The 25066-nt window shown below is 39.9% G+C and overlaps 1 protein-coding gene across 1 annotated transcript in view; it reads left to right on the forward strand.

Annotated features, from left to right (window-relative positions):
* LOC124776259 (integrin beta-PS-like) overlaps window positions 1-25066 on the forward strand; it is a 255767-nt gene that overhangs the window by 107837 nt on the left and 122864 nt on the right. Inside the window, exon 7 of the mRNA XM_047251151.1 lies at window positions 12835-12999. Coding sequence (XP_047107107.1) covers window positions 12835-12999 — 165 coding nt within the window. The remainder of the gene's footprint in view (window positions 1-12834; window positions 13000-25066) is intronic.

Consider the following 25066-nt stretch of genomic DNA (forward strand, 5'->3'; position numbering starts at 1 on the left):
CAGTTCTGGGTCCACTGCTATTCCTCATATATGTGAATGACCATCTACTTAACATTCAACTAGCAGATTGATAATTTTTGCAGACAATGCAAATGTTGTAAAAAAAGAAAATTTAAGATGGAATATAGACTGTATTATGAAAAGGAAAGGTTGCTACTCACTATGTACAGGGTGTTCATTTTAACTGAAGACACTGAAATATCTCAAAATCTTCATGTTGGATAAAAAAAGTTATAATTCCAACATGTTTGTCTCAGGGGGGGACGTCCAACTATAGCACACTCAGCCTGTCATCACACCCTGTATGTGGGTGGCAGGGGACAACTTTGAAATCTTCGATGGGAACCCCTTTTTTTTTTTAATTGCAAATTATGGTTCTAAGGCAAAATCTACATAAGTTTTGCCTGAAACATTTTCTTCATTTTATCACAAATGGTGCTGCAATCAGAAGAATAGAAATGGGTACACAATCATAATTTATGACATGCTACTCAATGGCCATTGAATATCCAATGGCAAATGGAACACCACCTCCATACTTCCAGGGAAGGACAGGCCAGTATTTCATAACTTATAATCCAAAACCCCATTTGTAACATTATATTCCTCTTACATATCAAACAAGGGACTATGTAACGTGGCACCATTGCCATGCAGTGAACTATGACATACCGTATTTACTCGAATCTAAGCCGCACTCCAATATAAGCCGCACCTGAAAAATGAGACTCGAAATCAAGGAAAAAAAATTTTCCCGAATCTAGGCCGCTCCTGAAATTTGAGACTCGAAATTCAAGGCGAGAGAAAAGTTTTAGGCCCCACCTCCGAATCAAAACAAAGTTGGTTCATTGTAAGATGAGACACAATTTATGTCGAATGAATGATGATACAGCTACAGTAGTTTGGTTCGAGTCGTAAGCTTAGCAGTGAAGCTTTGCCAGGAGCAATTGCTATGCGTCAGGCGCTCCATCCATATTTATACGGGTAGCCTTCCTTTTTAAAGTGCTTCGTCTAGTTTGAATTGATTGCTTATTTTTCTTTGATCTGATAAGTGCCGTTCTCTTTGTTATAGGTGTTTACGTCACTCTAAGCTGAAAATGCATTACTGTACTGTGTCATGCATTGTTTGTCACATTCTGATAATGAGTGTTAACGACATGTCGCCGCTCGCGGCATGGCTTGCTTTTATGCACGCTAACGCCACTTTTTTTTAATTAAAAAAAGAGAGAGAGAGAGGAATCGTCTCATTAGCGAAACAATGGCAAGAGACTGCCATTTTTTGTTACTTACACTGCTGCTTTCTTTGATAATGATCAACAAGAACCAAATAATAGACTGCGTATGATAGAAGATGTCCTGAACGAGAGTTTAACAAAAAATTTTCTCCGTTTGAAAATCTTTGCAGACGCTTCTTTAGTACATTACATTCTGCATAGAAATTAGAGTCATCTTAGATTTAAAAATCTAGTCAACTGCCGTGCTTCGTTTCTGACTGTATCACTATTAGGCATAAGAATAATACGAATATAAACATGATATGTATATTCTTCCGTGTTTGCTGTTATCTTGCTCTAGTTTTGTAGTTTATTAGGCAGACAGGATTTAAATGAGATAGCAGCAAACATGAAAGAATACATGGCAAAATGTTTATATTTGTATTATTCTTATGTTGAAGAGAATACTGCATGTCATTCACAATTCATAAAAGTTCCTATTAGCAACCATCTCTTCTCACAGCTATGAAAAAATTCAGAACGTAGAGTTGGCCTTATTGACAATCTTCCCAAACAGTCTTGCCAGTCGGATTTTCGTAGTACATTGAAATGCTGCTACATTCGAAGATGAACAATATGGAATTTGTATTTACTTCATTGGATAATGTATGAAAATGCTGTGGTCGAAACACGGGGCGGAGAAAAAAGCTCGTCTTCCATCTTCTTTTTTTAAATTTATTTACTGACGCAGAGGTTTTTTCACCAGTATTTCTCTTTGTGCCTGCACTGCATGACTGTGTAGCGCTACATATATTCGACTGCAGAAGTTAGTTGTGGCAGCACCTACCAACATTTTTCAGAACTTCCGGCTTCTGCTTACTTTGCACTCGATTCTAAGATGCAGGCGGTTTTTTGGATTACAAAAATCAGAAAAAAAGTGCTGCTTAGATTCGGGTAAATACGGTATCGTAACAGGCAGTACAGTGTGACTGGAGCTCACATATCATGCAGTTATAGAACAGATAGCGGCTCTAAACATTACAATACTTGCACAGTGTTTATTGCCAGGACATCTGCCTATCATTTGGAGAACAGACATGCAAGTGATGATGAATGTGGCAACCACAGAAGAAAAAATTGAAATGATCCAGATTTGTGAAGAATGTAGGAGAAATGTTGAGGCTGCTGTTGCCTTGTATGCCAAGTGTTTTCCAGAGAAAGCTCACTGTCATTCATTCTTTTACAAGGTTGGGAACGCCTTTATGTCTGATGGCAGCATACAGACCAGCAAAAGGAAACAAAGTTAACATGTTACAGGAGGAGTTAATGAAATAGCTATACTAGTGACAATGCACCACAACCCATGGATAAGCACCCAGCAATTATACCATGATTCCGGTATGTCCGTAGGTAGTATTGTCACAATATTGCATTGTCATAAGCATCATTTATACCACGTGTCACTGCATCAAGGTCTTTATGACACCAATTTCCCTAACTAGATAGTGTTTAGTGAATGGGCACATTATCAAACATTTTTGGAATAGGAACTACTGGTACTATTGCAGGATGTTGGCCTGGATGTTCGACAACATATGTGGTTTCAGCATGACGGTTGCATGGCTCATTACACAACTGAAGCATGGGAAGTATTAGAAAGTGGACCAGCAGAGGTGGCCCTATTAATTGGCTCACTAGGTTGCCAGATTTGACATCACTGGATTTCTTTATGTGGGAATATTTAAAAGATAAGGTGTACCAACAAGTGCCAACAGGCTGCGAAGACATGGTTGACCACATCAGAAACATTTGTGCTGACATTCCCACATATATGCTTCTGTCCTGCATATGGTCATTTGAAAAGCAGATCACTGAGTGTATTGAAGTTGACAGTACTATGTTTGAACATTTACTCTAATTGGTAAAGTAGAGCAGCGTTCGCCTCAAGTCACGGTCATAGTGTTGTGTCAAGTATTCCCCTGTTCAAAATATTGGAGGAATACAAGGTTGCAAATGGGGTTTCCAATCAGAAGTTATGAAATACTGGCCCGTCCTACCCTTGCACCATGGAGGTGGGGTCCCATGTGCCATTGGATGTTTAAGGGCGATTGAGCAGCATGTTGTAAATTACTGTTGTGTACCCATTTCTATTCCTCCGATTAATGGCCATATGTGGTGAAATGAGGAAAATGCTTTAGACAAAATGTAATCTGTGATAAAAAATGGGGTTCCCATTGAAGATTTCAGAGTTGCCCTCTGCTACCCATGCGGATCTGATTAGTAATTTTTGAGGTGCTTCAGTGTCTTCTGTTAAAATGAACAATGTGTAGAGTCAGCCTTTCATGTAATAGGTGATGCTTGTGACTGGCCTGGAGTAGGTGGTGGTGGGAGGATGTATGGGACAGGTCTTGCATCTAAGTGTATCACAGAGATATAAGCCATGAGGCAAGAGGTTGGGAGTAGGGGTGGAGTAGGTATGGACAAGGATATTCCATAGGTTTGGTGGATGTCGGAATACCCCTATGGGAGGGGTGGGAAGGGTAGTGGGTAGCATATTTCTCATTTCAGGGAACAATGAGAGGTAGATGAAATGCTGTCATAAAATGTGGTTCTGCTGCTCCAGTCCTGGGTGGTACTGAGTCATGAGAGGAACACTACTTTGTGGCCAGATTATGGGAATGTAGAGGAAGTAGGTGACTGGAAAGACAAGGCATGGAAGAGCTGTTTTTGAACAAGGCTGGGATAGTAATTTTGGTCTGTGAAGGGCTCAGTGAGGCCCCTGGTATATTTGGAGAGGGACTACTGGTCACTACAGATGTGATGGGCACAGGTAGCCAGGCTGTATGGAATGGAATTCTTTGTATGGAATGGGTGGCAGCTGTCAAAGTGGAGGTATTGGTAGTGGTTGGTAGGTTTGATATGAATGGGCATACTTATGTACCCAGCTTTGAGGTGGAGGTCAACACTGAGGAAGGTGTTTGTTGGGTTGAGGAGGACCATGTGAATTGCATGAGGGAGAATGTGTTGAGGTTTTGGAGGAATGTGGATATTGTGTCCTCACCCTTGGTCCAGATCACAAAGATATCACTGAATCTGAACCAGGTGAGAGGTTTGGGATTGTGGGTGAGGGGCACTCCCCTCATGCCTTAGTATCACCAGAACTGGTGCAGCTGAATCACATTCTCCATCAAGGTTTCGACTACCTCTCGCAGTTTCCTGAGATGAGGAACATCCTACCTACTATCCATCCCACCCCTCCCATAGTCATATTTTGCTGCCCACTGAACCTATGCAATATCCTTGTCCATTCCTACTGCGCCACTGCCACCCAACCTCTTGCATCATAGCTCATATCCCTGTAATAGACCTAAATGCAAGACCTGTCCCATACATCCTCCCATCACTATCTACTCCAGTCCTGTCACAAGTATCACCTATCCCATCACAGGCAGGGCTACCTGTGAAAGCAATCATGTGATCAAAAAACTAAGATGCAACCACTACGCTGTGTTCTATATGGGCATGACAACCCACAAGCTGTTTGTCCACATGAATGGCCACCAACAAACTGTGGCTGAGAGACATCTGGACCACCCAGTTACTGAACATGCTGCCTAATGCATTGTGCTTCACTTCAGTGATTGCTTCACAGTCTGTGCCACTGGACTCCTCCTACCAACACCAGCTTCTCTCCTTTTTGACCCCCTCCCCCCTCCTGACAGCACCTAGCTGCCCCTCCCTGCACCACCATGTTCCTGCATACTCGCACAAGCAGCTCTACACCCTCCTCAACTCCTACCCTGCTATCCCTTCCCTTCCCCACACCACCCTCCTCCTTACCCCCACCACCCAGATTGCTTCTTTCATCAGGTGCAGTGCTCACAGTCTGGCTTCAGTGGCCATTGACAGTGATCATGTGTATATGAGTTGTGTCGGTGTGAATATGTGTGTGTTTTCCATATTAGAAGAAGGCTTTTTGTCTGAATGCTCATGTGTATAGCAGTCTTTTTGTTGTTCCTGTCTCCAACTCAAAATCCTCTATAACACAAGAGGAGGAATCAGTAAATAGGGTATAATGCTCCAAGCTTTTGGATGTACATGTTGTTGAAAACTTTAACTGGAAGAAGCATGTTACTGAACTTCTCAAATAATTAAGTTCACTTTTTTTTCTGTGGTAACTCATCACTTATCAAGGAAAGTACTGATTGCAGAAAAGTGAGCAGTAACAACAATATGTGCTGTTCCCACATGAACTACTTGTAGATACCTCTTCATGGAGCTAGGCATTTTAACTGCTCCATCACAATACATATATTCACTTATGAAATTTGTGATAAATAATAAATTGAGAAGAAGAGTGGTGTCCATACCTACAACACTAGAGGGAAAAATGATATTTACTGCCTATTATTGAATCTGTTAGTGGCTCAGAAAGGAGTTCAGTATGCAGCAAGAAAAATTTTTGATCATTTACTCAATAACGTTAAATGCCTGTTAAGTAGGCTGAATCTGACTTAAAGTAATCTCTGTTCCATTGACGAATTTTAACTTAAAAACCTGGTAGGAAGAAGAAACTACTTATGTTAAGTGTTCTTGCATGAGTAGGACTAAAAAATTGTGTGTTCATTAATGTTAACACTAATCATGTATACATATGCTGACTCATTCCACATCATTTCAATAAAAGAAAAGAGAATCATTCAAATGATCTCCAGAACATGTAACTAACTGACTTACTTAGCAATACTGTAAATGCTGATGACTATGTCACTCATCTTGGCTGCACTATGGAGGCAACATTACATGATTTGACTTGGAAGGAACATTCAACAATATGGTATGGGTATTAATTTTTGTCTCAGTTAAAGTGATAATGTGTGACCTACATATTTTAAGATTTTAGTAAAGTACTCTGTTAGTCCTATCTAGTAAGGATCCCACACCACGCAGGATGGACAAGCATAGTATAGGTAGTCTCTTTAGTAGATCTGTTACATTTTCTAAGTGTTCTGCCTATAAAACACAGTCTTTGGTTAGCCTTCCCCACAAAATTTCTGTGTGTTCCTTCCAATTTAAGTTATTCACAACTGTAATTCCTAGGTATTTAGTTGAATTTACAGCTTTTAGATTTGACTGATTAATCATGTAATTGAAGTTTACTGCATTCCTTTTAGCACTCATGTTGATGACCTCACACTTTTCATTATTTAGGGTCAATTGTCAATTTTTGCACCATACAGATATCTTTTCTACGTTGTTTTGGAATTTGTTTTGATCTTCTGATGACTTTACTAGTTGATAAATGACAGCATCATATGTAAGCAACCTAAGACGGCTCCTCAGATAAATTATTTATATTCATAAGGAACAGCAAATGGCCTATAACACTGCCTTGGGGAACACCAGAAATCATTTTTGTTTTACTCGATGACTTTCTGTCAGTTACTACTGACTGTGACCTCTCTGACAGGAAATCATGAATCCAGTCACATAAGCATCACGATATTCTATAAGCATGCAATTTCACTACAAGCTGGTTGTGTGTCACAGTGTCAAGAGTCTTTTGGAAATCTGGAAATATGGAATCAATTTGAAATCCCTTGACAATAACACTCAACACTTCGTGTGAGTAAAGAGCTAGTTGTGTTTCACAAGAATGATGTTTTCTAAGTCTTTGTTGAATGTCTGTCAATAGACCACTCTCTTTGGGGTAATGCATCATGTTGAATATTATATATATGTTCCAAAATCCTGCTGCATATTGATGTTAATGATATGGGCCTGTAATTTAGTGAATTACTCCTACCATCTTTCTTGAATATTGGTGCAACTTGAGCAACTTTCCAGTCTTTGGGTATGGATTTTTTGTCAAGCGAATGGTTGTATATGATTGTTAAGTATGGAGCTATTGTGTCAGCATACTCTAAAAGGAACCTAACTTATATACAGTCTGGACTGAAAGACATGATTTTGTTACATTATTTAAGTTGCTTTACTACTCCAAGGATATCTATTTCCACATTACTCATGTTTGCAGGCTGTTCTTGATTCAAATTCTGGAATATTCTCTTTATCTTCTTTGGTGAAGGAAATTCAGAAGGCTGTATGTAGTAACTCTACTTTGGCAGCACTGTCGTTGATAGTATTTCTATTGCTGTAATGCAGAGAAGGCATTGATTGTGTCCTGCCACTAGTATACTTCACGTACAACCACAATCTCTATGGATTTTCTGCGAAATTTTGAGACAAAGTTTCATTGTGGAAGTTATTGTAAGCATCTAGCATTGAAGTCTGTGTTAAAGTTTGAGCTTATGTAAAAGATTGTCAATCTTGGAGATTTTCATCTGTTTTGTTTCTCCATTGTTTCTGCAGGAGTGTTCTGATCTGTTTTGTGTGCCAAGGAAAATAAGCTCTGGAATTTGTTAATTTATTTGGTATAAAACTCTCAATTGCTGCCAATACTATTTCTTTGAATTCAAGCCACTTCTGGTCTACACTTACATTGTTAATTCAGAAGGAGTGGAGATTGTCTCACAGGAAGGCATCAAGTGAAATTTAATCTGCTTTTTTGAATAGGTATAGTTTTCATTTATTTTTGGAGGATTTGGGGGTTACAATATTCAGCCTCACTATGACAACCCTCTATTCACTAATCCCTGTATCTGTCTTGATGCTTGTCATTAGCTCAGGATTACTTCTTGCTAAGAGTTCAAGTGTGTTTTCACAGCCATTTACTATTCATATGGGCTTATGAACTAACTGCTCGAAATAATTTTCAGAGAATGCATTTAGCACAATTTTGGAAGATGTTTTATGTGTACTTCTGGATTAAAACATGTATTTTTGCCAACATATGAAGGGTAAATTAAAGTCAACACCAACAACAATAGTATGAGTTGAGTACTTGTTTGAGATTAAACTCAAGTTTTCTTTGAACCTTTCAGCAATTACATCATCTGAATGGAGGTCAGTAAAATGATTCAGTTCACTGTGCTGCATTCTATGTAGGCATGACTACCAACAAGCTGTCTGTCCACATGAATGGTCACTGACAAACTGTGGCCAAGAAACAAGTGGACCACCCTGTTGCTGAACACACTGCCAAACATGACATCCTTCATTTCAATGACTGCATCACAGCCTGTGCTGTAAGGATCCTCCCCACCAACACCAGCTTTTCTGCACTGTGCAGATGGGAACTTTCCCTGCAATACACCCTACTTTCCTCCAACCCTCCTGGCCTCAACCTTCATTAGTCACTGTCCTCATCCATCCAGCCCATTCCCTGTTCCCATTCCAGCACTACACAGCTATCATTCTACCATCACACCCAGTCTTTTTATTTCTTTATTTCTTCCCTTTTCCACTACTAACCCCCCCGCACTGCTCGCCTGTCCCCTGCCCTCCATCTGACCTGAAGCACTTCACTATCTGCCACCCCAACTATACTATCCCTCCCCACCCCAGCCTCCTCCTTATCCCCACCCAGTCTCCACTCCCATCAGGCACTGGTGCTGCTGCTCGCAGTGGGGTTTCAGTTGCCTCAGACTACATTCATGTGCATGAGTTGCATTTGCATGAGTATGTGTGTGTGTGTGTGTGTGTGTGTGTGTGTGTGTGTGTGTGTGTGTGTGTGTCTAATGTTGATGAAGCCTTAATGTCCGAAAGCTTTAATTGTGAGTCTTTTTGTTGTGCCTATCTGTAACTCAGCATCTCCACTATATGGTGAGTAGCAACTCTCCTATTCATAATTGTTACTTTCCAGCCTGGATTTTCCATTGATTGATTTTTGTCTGACAGCTTTTCTTCGATCCTAACTCAGTGCTGTTTTCATTTGTTATTATTTTCTTTTGCATCACTGTACTCAATGTCCATCCTTCTTTCTCTTCTTTTGTGTGTTTCCATTTTTTACTTACAAAATGCATTGCATGCTCTACTTACAAGCCACATTGTATCAAGATGATGGCTACAAGACCACACTGATTGTTGGTGCAGCATCTTATGTCCCACATTACTCCCACCAATATAATTAATCCTATACTTTCAAACTGATCACTGTCCTGTGTCATTTCCTGTATTTTTGTGTGTTAACTCCCGCACTTTTCCAGTGCCACACAACCTTGTATCTCACCCTATGAACTCCCTCCATCCCCCATACTTTCTCCATTCTGTCCTAGTTTGCACCTACGATTCCACCATCCAGTCACATCTGCTGTCCCCCTTCTTCACACTTATCCACCCTCAGACCCGCAACTTACAGTAATATATATATATATATATATACTTATTAGTTATTCTTCACTTTCATCCTTGTAACTTCTCGCCAGTTATAGTGAGTTTTTGCCTTTTGCTATTGTTGACTACCTCAGATTTCATATTTTCATCTTGTTTCCCCCTTTTGCATCCATTTAATCCTTTTTGTGAATTTTTGTGTGTATTTGAATGTGTTTTTGTGAAATTTTTTGGCCGTAATTCTACATTATTTACGTAGTTTTTCGCATTTTTCCACCAAAATGGATCCTTGCTCCTTCCATCTGCGTCAATACAGAAAAGTTTCCTTATCCATGATCAGATCCCAGTCCCACATACTGTTCCTGCATTGTTACTTGGCACATGGAATCCCCCCTAATACCCTTACCATCAAATTACGCATTTCTGGTTGCCAACCCTCTTTCCAAAATGACCTCCATCTGTTCAGATTCTGCAAATCCTTAGCCCTCACCAACACAGTCCTGCAAAACCATATCAACCAAGCCCAAAGCTCCTTGCAGTACTTTCTCTCCATCCACAAAATTCCCCTGCTATGCAATTCCAAATTCCTGGAACCCATAACACACATTGAAACTCTTGCCCTGCAGGAACTTGAGCAACATGCATAATGCCACCTCAAAAAGCTCTCCATCCTACTCACTTCCTACTCCCACCTTGGAGTACTACCTTCCACCACCTCTACAACAACCTCCAAACCTCCCCCACGTCCCCTTATAGCTGACAAACTCTGTCTCAAAGACCTACTTCACTTACCCCACCCTCCAAAACTACCTCCCACCACTGCACAGAATCCAGAATCGACACAGACACACAACACAGTCATGAACCTTTCCTCCAGAAGCCTTAGCCCCACAGAAATATCAGTCCTTCTCAAAGGCCTCACCTTTTGCCCCATTCCCAAATTCAATCATGCTGGACTTAATAAAGATTTTATCTCCTTCTCCTGGTCCCTACAGTGGAAATACTTTTGTGCTGCCAACCCTACCAATCAGACTCAACCAAAGACAAATATTGAACGTTGCCTAACTCAATTCACTCCTCCATCCAACCGTGATCCACCCCCACTGCCCCAAAACCACCCTCTGATAACTTTCCAGAATTTCTTAACCTCAAACCTTGCCTCATCATCATTCCCCAAATCCGTCAACATGCACGGAAAGAGCTGCAGTCCACCATCTACAATCTGATCCTGATTTTATAATCCTACCTGCAGACAAAGGCTACATCTCCGTTGTTTTGAACTGCAAGGATTACCTGGTGGAAGGAATCTGCCAGCTGTCAGATACTTCCAACTACAAACCCTTCCACAGTGACCCCATTCCAATAATTCAGCAGGATCTCCATTCACTACTCCAATCCTTAGGTCCATCCCAGAACCTCTCCCTGGAGTCCATCTCTCTACTCCTACCTTCTACATGCTTCCTAAAGCCCATAAACCTAATGACCCAGAATGCCCCAGTGTGACTGGTTACTTGCCCCCACCAAGAGAAACTCTGTTCTCATAGACCATCATCTTCAACCTATTACCCAGAACCTACCCTCCTATATAAAAGATACCAAACATTTCCTCTACCAACTCTCCACAGTTCGTCCCTTTACCACACGGTGCCCTGCTCATCACTATTGATGCCACCTCCCTCTACACTAACATTCCTAATGCACATGGCCTTACCACTATTGAACACTACCTTTCCCAATACCCAATGGATTCCAAACCAACAACCTTCCTCCTAGTCGTCACGACCAACTATATACTCACCCACAATTTTTTCTCGTTTGAAGGGATTACCTACAAACAAATCCAGGGTACAGCTATGGGTATCATGCCAACCTATTCACGGGACATCTAGAGGAATCCTTCCTAAAAACCAGAGTCCTAAACCCCTCATATGGTTCAGATTCATTGATGACATCTTAGCTATCTGAATCCCTATCCACATTCCCCCAGAACCTCAACTTCTCCCCCATTTTCTTCACGTGGTCCTACTCAACCCAACAAGCCACCTTTCTAGATGTTGACCTCCACTTCAAAGATGGCTACATCAGTACCTCCGCCCATATCAAACCTACTAACCACCAACAGTACCTCCACATCAACAGCTGCCACCCATTCCATGCCAAGAAGTCCTTTCTGTACAGCCTAGCCCCCTGTGGTTGTCACATCTGTAGTGATGACCAGTTCCTCTCAAAATATACCAAGGGTCTCACTGAAGCCTTCGATGACCGCAATTATCCTCCCAACCTTGTACAAAAACAGATCTCCTGTGCCTTATCATTCCAGTCTTCCACCACCTCCCAAAGTCTCATTGTCCAGCCATAGAGGAGCATTCCCCTCGTAATTCAGTACCACCCAGGACTTGAGCAACTGAATTACATTCTCTGCCATGGTTTTGTTTACCTCTCGTTGTGCCCTGAAATGAGAAATGTTCTGTCCACCATCCTGCCCACCCCTCCCATAGTGGTATTCCACTGTCTACTGAACCTACACAATATACTCATCCATCTTTACACAATCCCTACTGCCAATCCCTTACCTCATGGATAATACCCCTGTAATAGACCTAGACGCAAGACCTGTCCCATACATCCTCCCACCACCATCTACTCCAGTCCAGTCACTAACATCACCTGTCCCATCAAAGACAGGGCTACCTGTGAAACCAGTCATGTGGTCTGCAAACACTGTGCTGCACTCTACATAGGCATGACAACTAACAAGCTAACTGTCCACATGAATGGCCACCGACAAACTGTGGCCAAGAAAGAAGTGGACCATCCTGTTGCTGAACACACTGCCAAACAGGACATCCTTCATTTCAATGACTGCTTCACAGCCTGTGCTGTATGGATCCTTCCCACCAACACCAGCTTCTCTGAATTGCGCAGGTGGGATCTTTCACTGCAGTACATCCTATGTTCCTGTAACCCTCCTGGCCTCAATCTTCGTTAGTCAGTGCCCTCACCCATCCACCCCCTTCCCTGTTCCGAATCCTTTCTTTCAGGAGAGCTAGTTCTGCAAGGATTGCAGGAGAGCTTCTGTAAAGTTTGGAAGGTGGGAGACGAGGTACTGGTAGAAGTAAAGCTGTGAGGATGGGGCGTGAGTCGTGCTTGGGTAGCTCAGTTGGTAGAGCACTTGCCCGCGAAAGGCAAAGTCCCAAGTTTGAGTCTCGGTCTGGCACACAGTTTTAATCTGCCAGGAAGTTTAATATGAACCTTGCCTAGTATGTTGTGTATGTCTCAGATTTGTATGATGTCCTTACTTTTATAGCCTTTTTTTCCTAACATGTTATTAATATATTGAAGTAAATGTTTCATCATGTAATTTTATGTGTCACTCCTGTGATTACAGATAAATGAAAAAGCAAAGGAAAACAATATAAACATCATATTTGCAGTAACAGAGCTACAGAAAATGGTCTATGGAAATTTGTCACAAAGAATACAAGGATCTTCGTATGGAATATTAGATGACAAGTCTAACAGTGTGATAAAACTTGTGCGAGATCAATATGATGTAAGTGGATAATCTCATGAAATTGCACTGCATGAATAACCCTTGTTTCAGGTATATTTGAAAGTTTATATAGTTATTTACTTTTTATCTGCTGATCACTTTTTTAATGATATCAAATAAACCAGGGTATGCATATATTAGATACAAAACATTTAAGATTTATATAAACATAAGTTGTTATATTGTGAAGTTGTAGCCACAATCAAGCCCAAATCTGGAAGCAATTTCATCACTGAAGTACAGGATGTCTAACATTTTTGACACTGATTTAAAGTGTGAAATAGACATACAAACTTCCTACTTCTTTTATCTGAGGTGACTTACTTGAGATTCACAGCCGATCTTCTTGGCTGGCTAGCTGCCTGCTGGAAAACTTTCTTGACATCTTTAGGTAAGGGAATATTTAAGCATCTCTCTCTACTTGTGAAATAAGTAGATATGTGAACTTTATTTTTCATCAACTAACAGTATATTTGAACTCCATACAGAATAAAATTCTCATTTTCCACATAAATATATCACTTCCAGTAAGTCACTCTCTCTGTCCAATGTCAGAAACAAATTTAATCACATATATAAAATAGTTGGCTTAATAATCATGACTCTACTTCAAATGAATCATAAAATAGGTCTTGCCTCTAAGAAGGCTGGATTAAGAGCTTACAAGATTACTTTTTCAACTGTTCTTCTTTCACGTAACAATAGTCAATAACACAATAGGCACAGAGATGCATAGAAACTCCATGGTTCTTCCTCTAAAACATCTACAGATTGCCCGACCAGTACTTGTCAGTGCTGTTTGACCGCTGCATCTGCTTTCTTCCTGTGACTCATTTTAAACCTGCCCACACAAACATGTGACGTGCAGTAGGTAGAATTTTATCATCCCACGCTATATCTAGAATATCATGTGTTCGAGGTGGTAGAAGGCTGAGTGGTTGTAGAATTTACACAGAAATTCTTGAATCAGTACATATCCCCCCCCACACACACACCCAACCACCCCCCTCAGATCAAACACATGATATTTTATACATAATCATTATGCAAGTAATATCATTAATAATAACATTTCATATCTTAACAATATACATTTTTTACATAGGTTTATATACGCATCTCTCCTTTCTATAACAACAATGATTTTTATTTTACTTTGACATTAAGATATGAGCATTTACTCATGGTTTTAGTCAACTTCTCTAATATTTAGGAATTGTGAGGACTTTTTCTCTTTTCTTTATTTTCTTTTTCAATCAAAAATTTCAGGTGTTTATGACACATGAGTAATCTATTTTCTATTCTTATTTTTTTGTACTACCTTTTTCCTAATATGTAATATTTTCACTTTTTTTGTAGTTTGTATTTTGGAGGAACTCTGGGTGAACTGAAAGTGTTCTTTTGGACACTCATTTATTTCTACAAAACATAATAATGCTATTCACTCATATAATTTATTCTTTTCAGAATAATTCCTATAAAATTTGTGACTTTTGTCACAATATTATCCCCTTCTCCTAGGATCAGCACCTATTCCTTGCTTGTGGGTTGACCTTATGAGAGCACTTCCTCTTTCCATTCTGGTAGGTACACCCCTTATAAAACATTCCTATTTTTTAGGCCACACGTTGCCTATCTCCACGTAGGTATTCCTGCCCCTTATACTTAGTGAATGCTGGGTATGCCCCCCTTATCCTTTCTGAGTAGGCCTCACAGTTCATTATCCTAGTATACATTTCTATGTATAGCATAATCAAATATTTTCTGGTAAAGATATAAATCTATCTTAAGCTTCACATTTATTCTTTAATACATCATTTTCTCCCCAGAGTCCTCTTGTACTTATCAGCTTCTATACTTTCAATAGATACTGTGTCAACATGTACTATTCATGTCCCACTATCCTTCAGTTCATTAGAGTGTTTATTATACTGACATTACTTATTGATAATCATGATTAATGTTCTCTTCTGCTTTTGTTTTCTCTCTTTTCTCATGCCTCTTTCTTAGTTTATATACACCTTTTCTTATGTATATTCAATGTAGAACTGTCATAGCTTCCTATGTATGTGTGCGTATTTCTAGATGTACCCGCATTTTCCTCTGCAACACTGGGTGGTTCTCACATCATGACAGGCTTTCTAGTCTGTAATTATATGTTTGTGTCTAAGTGTATACTTGTGTATATGTGTATATGTGTTCGTGTTGTGTGATTTCTCAGCCTTCTTATCTAAAAATAAGATGTAGGTTATTAGAACCACAGAAATAAGGGTAGACTTCAGCGACAAGAAGTCACTCGACCAAGGATCTTCTAAAAACACCTAAGATTAAAAGTACAAGTGTTATGACTCAAAATAAAAAACAGAGATAAATAAAACATTAGGCCCATGTATGATGTTGATTAATAATTTAACACAAAACTTCTTTTTAAATACGTTAATCAAAAGAATTAACTTGAACAGACCAGACCTAGCCTTCAGTGTAAGTGTTCTGGCATGATCTCTCGAGAATCCCACCAAAGAAGACATATTAATAGTGAAATGGGTTTTTTGTTGTGTATCAGGAATGACTGAATATGGAATCACATACAAATCAAGGGGAAAGAGCACAATTCTGGAACACTACAGTGATGCAGATTTTGGAGGCTGCTCAAAAACAGGACTTCTTGTGTAAACAGTGCCTCCAGATTCAGAAATAAATCTAAGTATTTGAAAACCATACTCACCACTTTTTGTCAGCATCTGAACTTTATTGAGAATAAATAAGGTTATTTTCTCAACAAAATACAATAGTTATACCATAGTATAGAGATTTTCTATTTTGTATAGAGTATTTTTGTATATAGTATTTTATACCTTTTATGAGATGTGATATAAATGGGAGGGTTTGTATAAAATTCTGAAAGGGGTGGGTATTATAGATAAGAGCATGATTTACATGCACAGATAAATCATGACTAACACAAAACACACAGCACACATTTCAAACAACCCTCACAAACAAATGTGCCTGATTCTTCATCATTTGCTGTTACCATAGGGTTGCTAGGATTTCCTTCAGAATTAACTTGAACACTTTCCCTTGTTAGATAGAAATCAACAAATAGGCAAACCCACAAAACAAAACAAAACTGAGTTTTACAACAGTCCCATTTGATTACACAATATCTTCATATGTGTCTTTGGTAGAGATTTGGTCATGATGCCCACTACCTGCTCTTCAGATGGGATTTAATGAACTCAAATTCTTCCTTCATAAAGTTTGTCACAAATAAAGAAATGCTTGATGGCTATAAGTTTGGTTTGGTGATGAAATTCTGGATTCTCTGCCAACTTCACTACTGCTGAATTGTCAATTTGGTGAACTGGAATACCAGATAATCTTGTTGTTTCTCCAAATAGATGAGTTAACCAAATGATGTCATTGACAGCTTCATTTGCGGCAACTAGTTCAGCTTCAGTTGTAGATGTTGCTACCATGGTTTGTCGCTGACTTAGCCATGATATCGGCCCTCCTGCATAGTTGATGACTGCTCCAGATGTTGATCTGCCTGTTTTTGAGCAGCCTCCAAAATCTGCATCACTGAAGCATTCCAGAATTGTGCTCTTTCCTCTAGATTTGTATGTGATTCCATATTCAGTCGTTCCTGATACACAACAAAAAACCCTTTTTACTCTTAATATGTCTTCTTTGGTGGGATTCTCGAGAGATCATGACGGAACACTTACACTGAAGGCTAGATCTGGTCTTGTGCCAAGCATCAGATACATTAATGCTCCAACTGCTTCTCTATATGGAAAAGACTGTTCTACCGTGTCATCTTTCCCTGACTGTGAAACATCTGTAACTTTCAACATTGGAGTAGAAACTCTGAAAAACTGAAACATTTTAAAATTCATTGTGCATAAGCCTTCTGGTGAATCTTGATACAGCAATCCTTTCCATGTTCAATTTGCAGACCTAAATAATAGTTTGCAGGTGCCATTGTGATCTTGAACTCCTTTTGCAGTTGTTGAAAGAAAATGCTCAAATCATATGAGTCAGTGGCAGCTACCACCCTGTTATCAACATACAAAATTACCAGAACTTCTTTGCCATTTTTATTTTGAATGTACAAGCATGGATCTGCTTGGCTTATTCTGAAATCTAAACTGACTACAAATTCTCTGAATCACTTGTTCCAGCATCTTGGCATTTGTTTTAAACTATACAGGCTTTTCTTCAACATGCAGACTCTGTTGGTACCATTTTCATAGCCTATTGGTTGTGCCATATAAATTGTTTCCTCAAGTTTTCTATACAGGAAGGCTGTTGACACATCAAACTGTCCGAGATACAGTCTTTTAGTTGCAGCAACACTCAGAATAGACCAAATCATTGTCATTTTCGCACCTGGACTAAAAGTTTGCCTGTAATCTACACCTTCTCACTGACTGAAACCCTTGGCAATCAGCTGAGCCTTAAATTTCTCGATCTGACCCTCTTTATTTGTTTTCAGTCGAAACACCCACTTACACTGTATTGCCTCGGCACCATTCAGTAAGTCTTCAAGCTCCCAGGTTTCATTTTTGATCAGAGATTCCCTTTCTCTGTCCATTGCTTCTCTCCATTTGATGCTGTCATCATGTCTAAGTGCATCCTCATAGGTTTCAGGAACTTCAGTTATGAGAAAGAAATCTTCTGTTGTCATTGCATAATCATTGAGGTATTTTGGTCTCTTTAATCATGAACAATCTCTTAACTTCACTCCTATTTCCTCTTTGCAAGTTTCCAGAATGTCATCATCAGAGTCTGTGTCTGAACTAGTTTCATGCTCCAAACTATCTTCTGAGTGTGTATTTTCCTCACTCTCTGATTGATTTGTAAAATAATCTGGTCCTGCAATGGGCTTTTCAACATCTTGAAGTGGTAGTGTAACTTGTTTAGTACAGCATCCCGGTTTTTCTTCAAATTGCACATCTCTGGACAGCACAATTGAATTACTTTCTTTTATCCAAATCCTGAAGCATTCATCACAATCATAACCAATGAGATGCCCTTTCACAGCTTTCTTGTCCATTTTCCTTCGCTTTTCATTTGGAATGTGTGCACAACATGTTGAGCCTATAATCCTAAGATGTTTAGTTCGAGGCTTTATCCATTCCCATAACTCATAAAGACTGACACCTTCTACAGATGACTCGCCTGTCCTATTCAAAATGTAAATTGCTGTGTTAACCAGTTCAGCCTATATCTGTTCTGGATAAGTGACATCTGGATTTAATACTTAAGTGTCCTGGCCATCTCAACAACTGTTTTATGAATTAAAGCAACAACCATGCGTGTTTGAGAGAAATTTCACAAAGAGTAGTGACAAAATTGAACTAGAGGCATTAGTAGTCAAATAAGGTGTACAAAACAAAACAAAAATTCAAAGTTAAAGGAAAATGGGAAATACAGAAGCGTCCGATCTTACCCGTCGGCTTTGACCCATGACGTCACAAATACCGCGGAAACGACTATAAACAATTCCAATATGGCGGATATAAAAACATCGCATACGTATTGTAAACACTGAAATACACAAGTTTCACAAAAAGCCTAATGACTGTAACGGGACAAGCGTGGGAAATTAGGGGTTTTTGGGTGCGGAGAAACTAAATATACAGAAATGTAGCCACCGACCGCCATTCAAAACCACGCAAAACAACGAAATAAATCAACATCACAAAACTGACCAAATACCAAAAAACACATTCCTATCCATAATCGGACACTTCCCTTAACCTATATAGCTCAACAGAACCTACCGATCACATCCCCCAATAGAAAACTAAGAAACGAAAGCTTCCCTTACACCTACATACATCGGCACTTATGCAGTTTAGCAGGTACGGAAAAAATTTTTCATTTTTTTTCAAAATTTGATCATCATGTGTCGTTATGCGGTGGGGGGAGTCTGCAGTGCCCCCCCATCCCCCCACAGGCTTCATTAGTGTCAAATCAATATTTTCGAATCATAGGCGGCCGCTGCCGCGGCCGCATTCCAAAAAAAACTCCCAACCTAACCTCAAGTGGGCTACGCTACAGATCAATATGTTCATCAAATTGCTTCATATTACGTATACATGTTCATTAGTGTCAAATCAATATTTTCGAATCATAGGCGGCCGCTGCCGCGGCCGCATTCCAAAAAAAAAACTCCCAACCTAACCTCAAGTGGGCTACACTACAGATCAATATGTTCATCAAATTGCTTCATATTACGTATACATGTTCATTAGTGTCAAATCAATATTTTCGAATCATAGGCGGCCGCTGCCGCGGCCGCATTCCAAAAAAAAACTCCCAACCTAACCTCGTATTCAGGGCTACGCTACAGATCAATGTGTAGGTCCCTTACGTCACGGGTCAAAGCCGCATTAAATTAACCATTAACTCACTAATAGAAATTCCGCTTCAAATCCAACACCTGAGCAACAGAAAACTGACCCCACCACACGAAACAAACGAAACAAACGAAAACCATGAACACACCACCAGAGAGCACGACAAACAAAAACAAGACATCTACAAACACGCCACAATCGCAAATCAAACTCCGCGCCGTAATGACGTCACACACCACAACACGCTTACGTCACGGGTCAAAGCCGACGGGTAAGATCGGACGCTTCTGTTGACCCGGAAAATGTAACTATTGCAAAGAACCGGGCCATTGCATCAAATATTGTAAGAAGCGGATTGCTGATGGAAGACCAGCTAAAAATACAACTGCACACAAAAACATAGACAAAACTGTAGAAATGAATGTAGTATTGTTTACTATTTGTGGCAAGGCACAAATACCGTTTTGCTCAGGAGTATAGGTAGCAGTCAATGGCTGTATTATACCATTTGAACTTAAGATGGATATAACCTCTTTGTTATCAAACTCCTTGCCATTGTCACTCAGCATCTGTTTAACAGAGTACTCCAATGCCTTTGTATGTGAGAGAAAATCTTTGAGAATTTTACTCAACTCTGATTTTTGTGCAGCAGAATAACCATGTCGAAACTTGGTGTAATTGTCTTTGAACAAAACAAGGTAACATTTCTTCTGGAATGACTCATGAAAAGGTCCACACAGATCAAATGATATCAACTCAGCAGGCATTGTTGACTTTTCTCTAGTTCCAAATGGTAGATGATGCGTTTTCTCAAATTTGCTTGGTTCACAGATCTCCGCCCCTTCCTTAACATCAATGTTAAATTCCTTTTTGAGTTTTGTTTTAATATGATGCTTGTCTTGATGACCCCATCTCTCATGATACAGTTGAAGTACATCAATTCTATCTTCTACTGAAAGATTCACAGTTGCACCCTTCTCTGGCACTAAGGGCTTAATTTCTGCTTTGCATAAAGTGCCACCAACTTTACAATTTCCACACAGTCTCACTCTACCACCAATTGCCAAAGAGCAATATGTAGAACTGAAATATGCTATTTTTGTTATGATCTTGGGCAGCTAAAACAGAAATAAGGTTTTTGGAAATTTTTGGTATATACCAGACATCAACCAGGGTCAGGTATTCACATCTGCTGCCAACTTTTGACAGAAACCGAATTTATCCTCTTCCTGTTGCTTCTAGAGACTCCTATCCAGTGGCCTTTATAGAGCAGGGATTGTTGAATGCTTCAAAGCTGACAAAGTAATCAGGATTATTTGTCATATGTTTCATTGTGCCATTGTCAATCCACCAATTGTATACATCCACTTCTAATTAACAAGCCTCGCCACAAATAGTAAACAATGCTACATTCATTTCTACAGTTTTGTCCATGTTTTTCTGCACAGTTGTATTTTTAGCTGGTCTTCCATCAGCAATCTGCTTCTTACAATATTTGATGCAGTGGCCCGGTTCTTTGCAATAGTTACATTTTCCTTTAACTTTGAATTTTTATTTTGTTTTGTACACCTTATTTGACTACTAATGCCTCTAGTTCAATTTTGTCACTACTCTTTGTGAAATTTCTCTCAAACACGCATGGTTGTTCCTTCAATTCATAAAACATTTTCTTATCATCTTTTGTTAATAACATCCAACCCAATTTAAAGGACTATGTAGGTAGACTATGTAAAACTTTACATACCAATATCAGATCAGGTAGCACAGTTTCTCCCTTTGCTTTAAGCCGGTTTTTCAGTTCATTCCACAGACTTGTTAACTTCGCTATGTGTGTGGAGATGTCTTCTCCCTGAGTCCAATTAAATGCGAAGAAATCTGAACAAATCTTGAACAGCTGATCCTTTGATGATGCTTCAAAATTCTGCTTCAATGCCGTTTCTTTGTCCATGATCTTCTGATACACAGTATCTGTAACTGCACTTGTAATCATTGACTTGGCATGACTGTTCGATTTACAATAAAAATCTGACTTTGATTTATGATCCTTTATTGCTGCATCATTAGCACTTTCAGACAGTGGCTCAGGTTTTACTGACTTGCCATCAATTATGTCTAAAGCTCCTTCATGATAGTCAATTAGATCTCATATTTTTCTCTTCCACATTGGCCAGTCAGTTTCACTATTCAGTGGCTTGATATGTTTTGCCAGATCCATTTCAACTCTAAAACCAAAAACACACTCTCAAATACAAGTAAAAGAAAACTGTATCTGTCACTTTTTGCACTCATTTTTACACATGTAACTGGGGCCCATAACCTGGTGTATTTTGTTGAGTAATAAAGCTTATTTATTCTCAATAAAGATCAGGTGCTGACAAAAAGTGGTGAGTTTGGTTTTCAAATACTTAGATTTATTTCTGAATCTGTAGGCACTGTTTACACAAGAAGTCACTAACACTTGACCAAGGAGCTTCTAAAAACACCAAAGAGTAAAAGTGCGAGTGTTGTGACTCAAAATAAAAGACAGAGATAAACAAAACATTATGCCCATGTATGATGTTGATTAATAATTTAACACAAAACTTCTTTTTAAATACATTAATAAAATAATTTACTTTAACAATAACAGTTGTTCAGCTAGTCACATCTTATTATATTTTCCATAAATATAATAATCTATTCAGTTTATTTTGTCTAGATATCACTTCTTTTTGGTGATTTTCTTAAGTTGTTCTCTATTTTATAGTCATATTCAGTTTTCTAAGCAATAAGACTCGAGAATAGTTCTAGATTTTGAAGGATAGATGACAGAATAGTTTAAGATTTTAAATGAATTCGGTGCAGGAAGACTATTTTAGAAGAAACACCAAAAACAACTTGGGATCCAACAGTTGTCACTCCGCCGGTTAACTCAGAATGTTAACGTCCCTGGGGGATATACAATTTTACATCTTTTATGTTGTACTTCCCCTTCTCTGATCCAGTTGTGAGATCTACTAAAAATAATGTCTTAGGATGGATCACCGTTTGTACTCGGTATGGTCCCTCATAATTTTGGAAAAACTTCTGGGTCTCTTTCTTCAGAGTTTACCTTTGACGATGTTGTTTTATAAGGACCAAGTCATCAACTTGCTACTGAGGTTCTACAGCTTTTTTGTTATGCTTACTCTTTGTTGCACTTTCTCAACTAAATTCTTAGAAACTACTTCCTGATTTACTTCATAATTGATACTCGGTTCTTTAGGCCAATTAAAACATTTAATTAGAGGTTCTCCTATAAAAGGTTTGGCTATAACTTCTAAAGGTGTCAACCCAGTCAATAAATGGGGTAAATCATTTAGGATAAGTTTAAAGTCTATAATTTTTGTTGTCCACGAAGTATGTTTTTTGTGGCAGTAAGTATGACATAATTTTACAATGTCCATCATTACTCATTTGCATGGGTTTGATGATGGGTTATTATTGGATATTAACACTTGTCGAATACCTTCCCATGCTAGGAATTCTCTAAATTTGTTACTCACAAATTGTGGTCCATTATCCGTAAGAAACCGTTTTGGTTTACCTACTTCTAGGAAGTATTGTTGTGAACAGTGTATAACCGTTTGTGTATTTGCTTTTTTAATAGGATATAGTTTAACATATTTTGACCAGCATTCTATGATAACCAAAAATTCCTTGTGGAATTAGTCCAAAAAAGTCTGCCACTGTGAGGTCATATAATGACTTAGGAATAATAGGATACATTTTGTATTTCACATGAGTATTATTCTCTTTTACTTTCTGGCAAATTTCACAGGTTCTAATCAAAGATGCTATTCTATGCCCTAGCTTCTTAAAACAATAAAACTTATTCATATGGGTTATACACTTTTTGATTCCGAAGTGTCCATATCCTGTATGAACATACCACACAAGTTCATCTTCTATTACCTTCGGAATGCATAAGCGCCAAAGCTGTGAGGTTACACTTTAAGATTAGATTAGTTTTTGTTCCATAGATCCGTGCTGAGGAGATCCTCATGGGTGCGGAACATGCCAATTTTTTTTTTTTTTATGTATTTTTTTTTAAGCTGAAATAACAATACTAATACTATGAATATATACAATACATCATTTGTTTCTATTAAAAAATTCGTGAATGGAGTAGAAGGAGTTGGCCTCTAGTAAGTCTTTCATGCTCCTTTTAAATTGATCTTTATTTGTAACTAAATCTTTTATGTTTGCTGGCAAATTATTGAAGATGAGTGTTCATGAGTAGTGGACCCATTTTTGAACTAAAGTAAGTGCTTTTAAGTCCTTGTGCAGATCATTTTTGTTCCTGGTATTGTATGTATGAACTGAGCTGTTTGTTGGAAAAAGATATACACTCCTGGAAATTGAAATAAGAACACCGTGAATTCATTGTCCCAGGAAGGGGAAACTTTATTGACACATTCCTGGGGTCAGATACATCACATGATCACACTGACAGAACCACAGGCACATAGACACAGGCAACAGAGCATGCACAATGTCGGCACTAGTACAGTGTATATCCACCTTTCGCAGCAATGCAGGCTGCTATTCTCCCATGGAGACGATCGTAGAGATGCTGGATGTAGTCCTGTGGAACGGCTTGCCATGCCATTTCCACCTGGCGCCTCAGTTGGACCAGCGTTCGTGCTGGACGTGCAGACCGCGTGAGACGACGCTTCATCCAGTCCCAAACATGCTCAATGGGGGACAGATCCGGAGATCTTGCTGGCCAGGGTAGCTGACTTACACCTTCTAGAGCACGTTGGGTGGCACGGGATACATGCGGACGTGCATTGTCCTGTTGGAACAGCAAGTTCCCTTGCAGGTCTAGGAATGGTAGAACGATGGGTTCGATGATGGTTTGGATGTACCGTGCACTATTCAGTGTCCCCTCGACGATCACCAGTGGTGTACGACCAGTGTAGGAGATCGCTCCCCACACCATGATGCCGGGTGTTGGCCCTGTGTGCCTCGGTTGTATGCAGTCCTGATTGTGGCGCTCACCTGCAAGGCGCCAAACACGCATACGACCATCATTGGCACCAAGGCAGAAGCGACTCTCATCGCTGAAGACGACACGTCTCCATTCGTCCCTCCATTCACGCTTGTCGCGACACCACTGGAGGCGGGCTGCACGATGTTGGGGTGTGAGCGGAAGACGGCCTAACGGTGTGCGGGACTGTAGCCCAGCTTCATGGAGACGCTTGTGAATGGTCCTCGCCGATACCCCAGGAGCAACAGTGTCCCTAATTTGTTGGGAAGTGGCGGTGCGGTCCCCTACGGCACTGCGTAGGATCCTACGGTCTTGGCGTGCATCCGTGGGTCGCTGCGGTCCGGTCCCAGGTCGACGGGCACGTGCACCTTCCGCCGACCACTGGCGACAACATCGATGTACTGTGGAGACCTCATGCCCCACGTGTTGAGCAATTCGGCGGTACGTCCACCCGGCCTCCCGCATGCCCACTATACGCCCTCGCTCAAAGTCCGTCAACTGCACATGCGGTTCACGTCCACGCTGTCGCGGCATGCTACCAGTGTTAAAGACTGCGATGGAGCTCCGTATGCCACGGCAAACTGGCTGACACTGACGGCGGCAGTGCACAAATGCTGCGCAGCTAGCGCCATTCGACGGCCAACACCGCGGTTCCTGGTGTGTCCGCTGTGCCGTGCGTGTGATCATT

The sequence above is a fragment of the Schistocerca piceifrons genome, chromosome 2 (assembly GCF_021461385.2).
Source record: "Schistocerca piceifrons isolate TAMUIC-IGC-003096 chromosome 2, iqSchPice1.1, whole genome shotgun sequence".
NCBI classification, from domain to species: Eukaryota; Metazoa; Arthropoda; class Insecta; order Orthoptera; family Acrididae; genus Schistocerca; species Schistocerca piceifrons.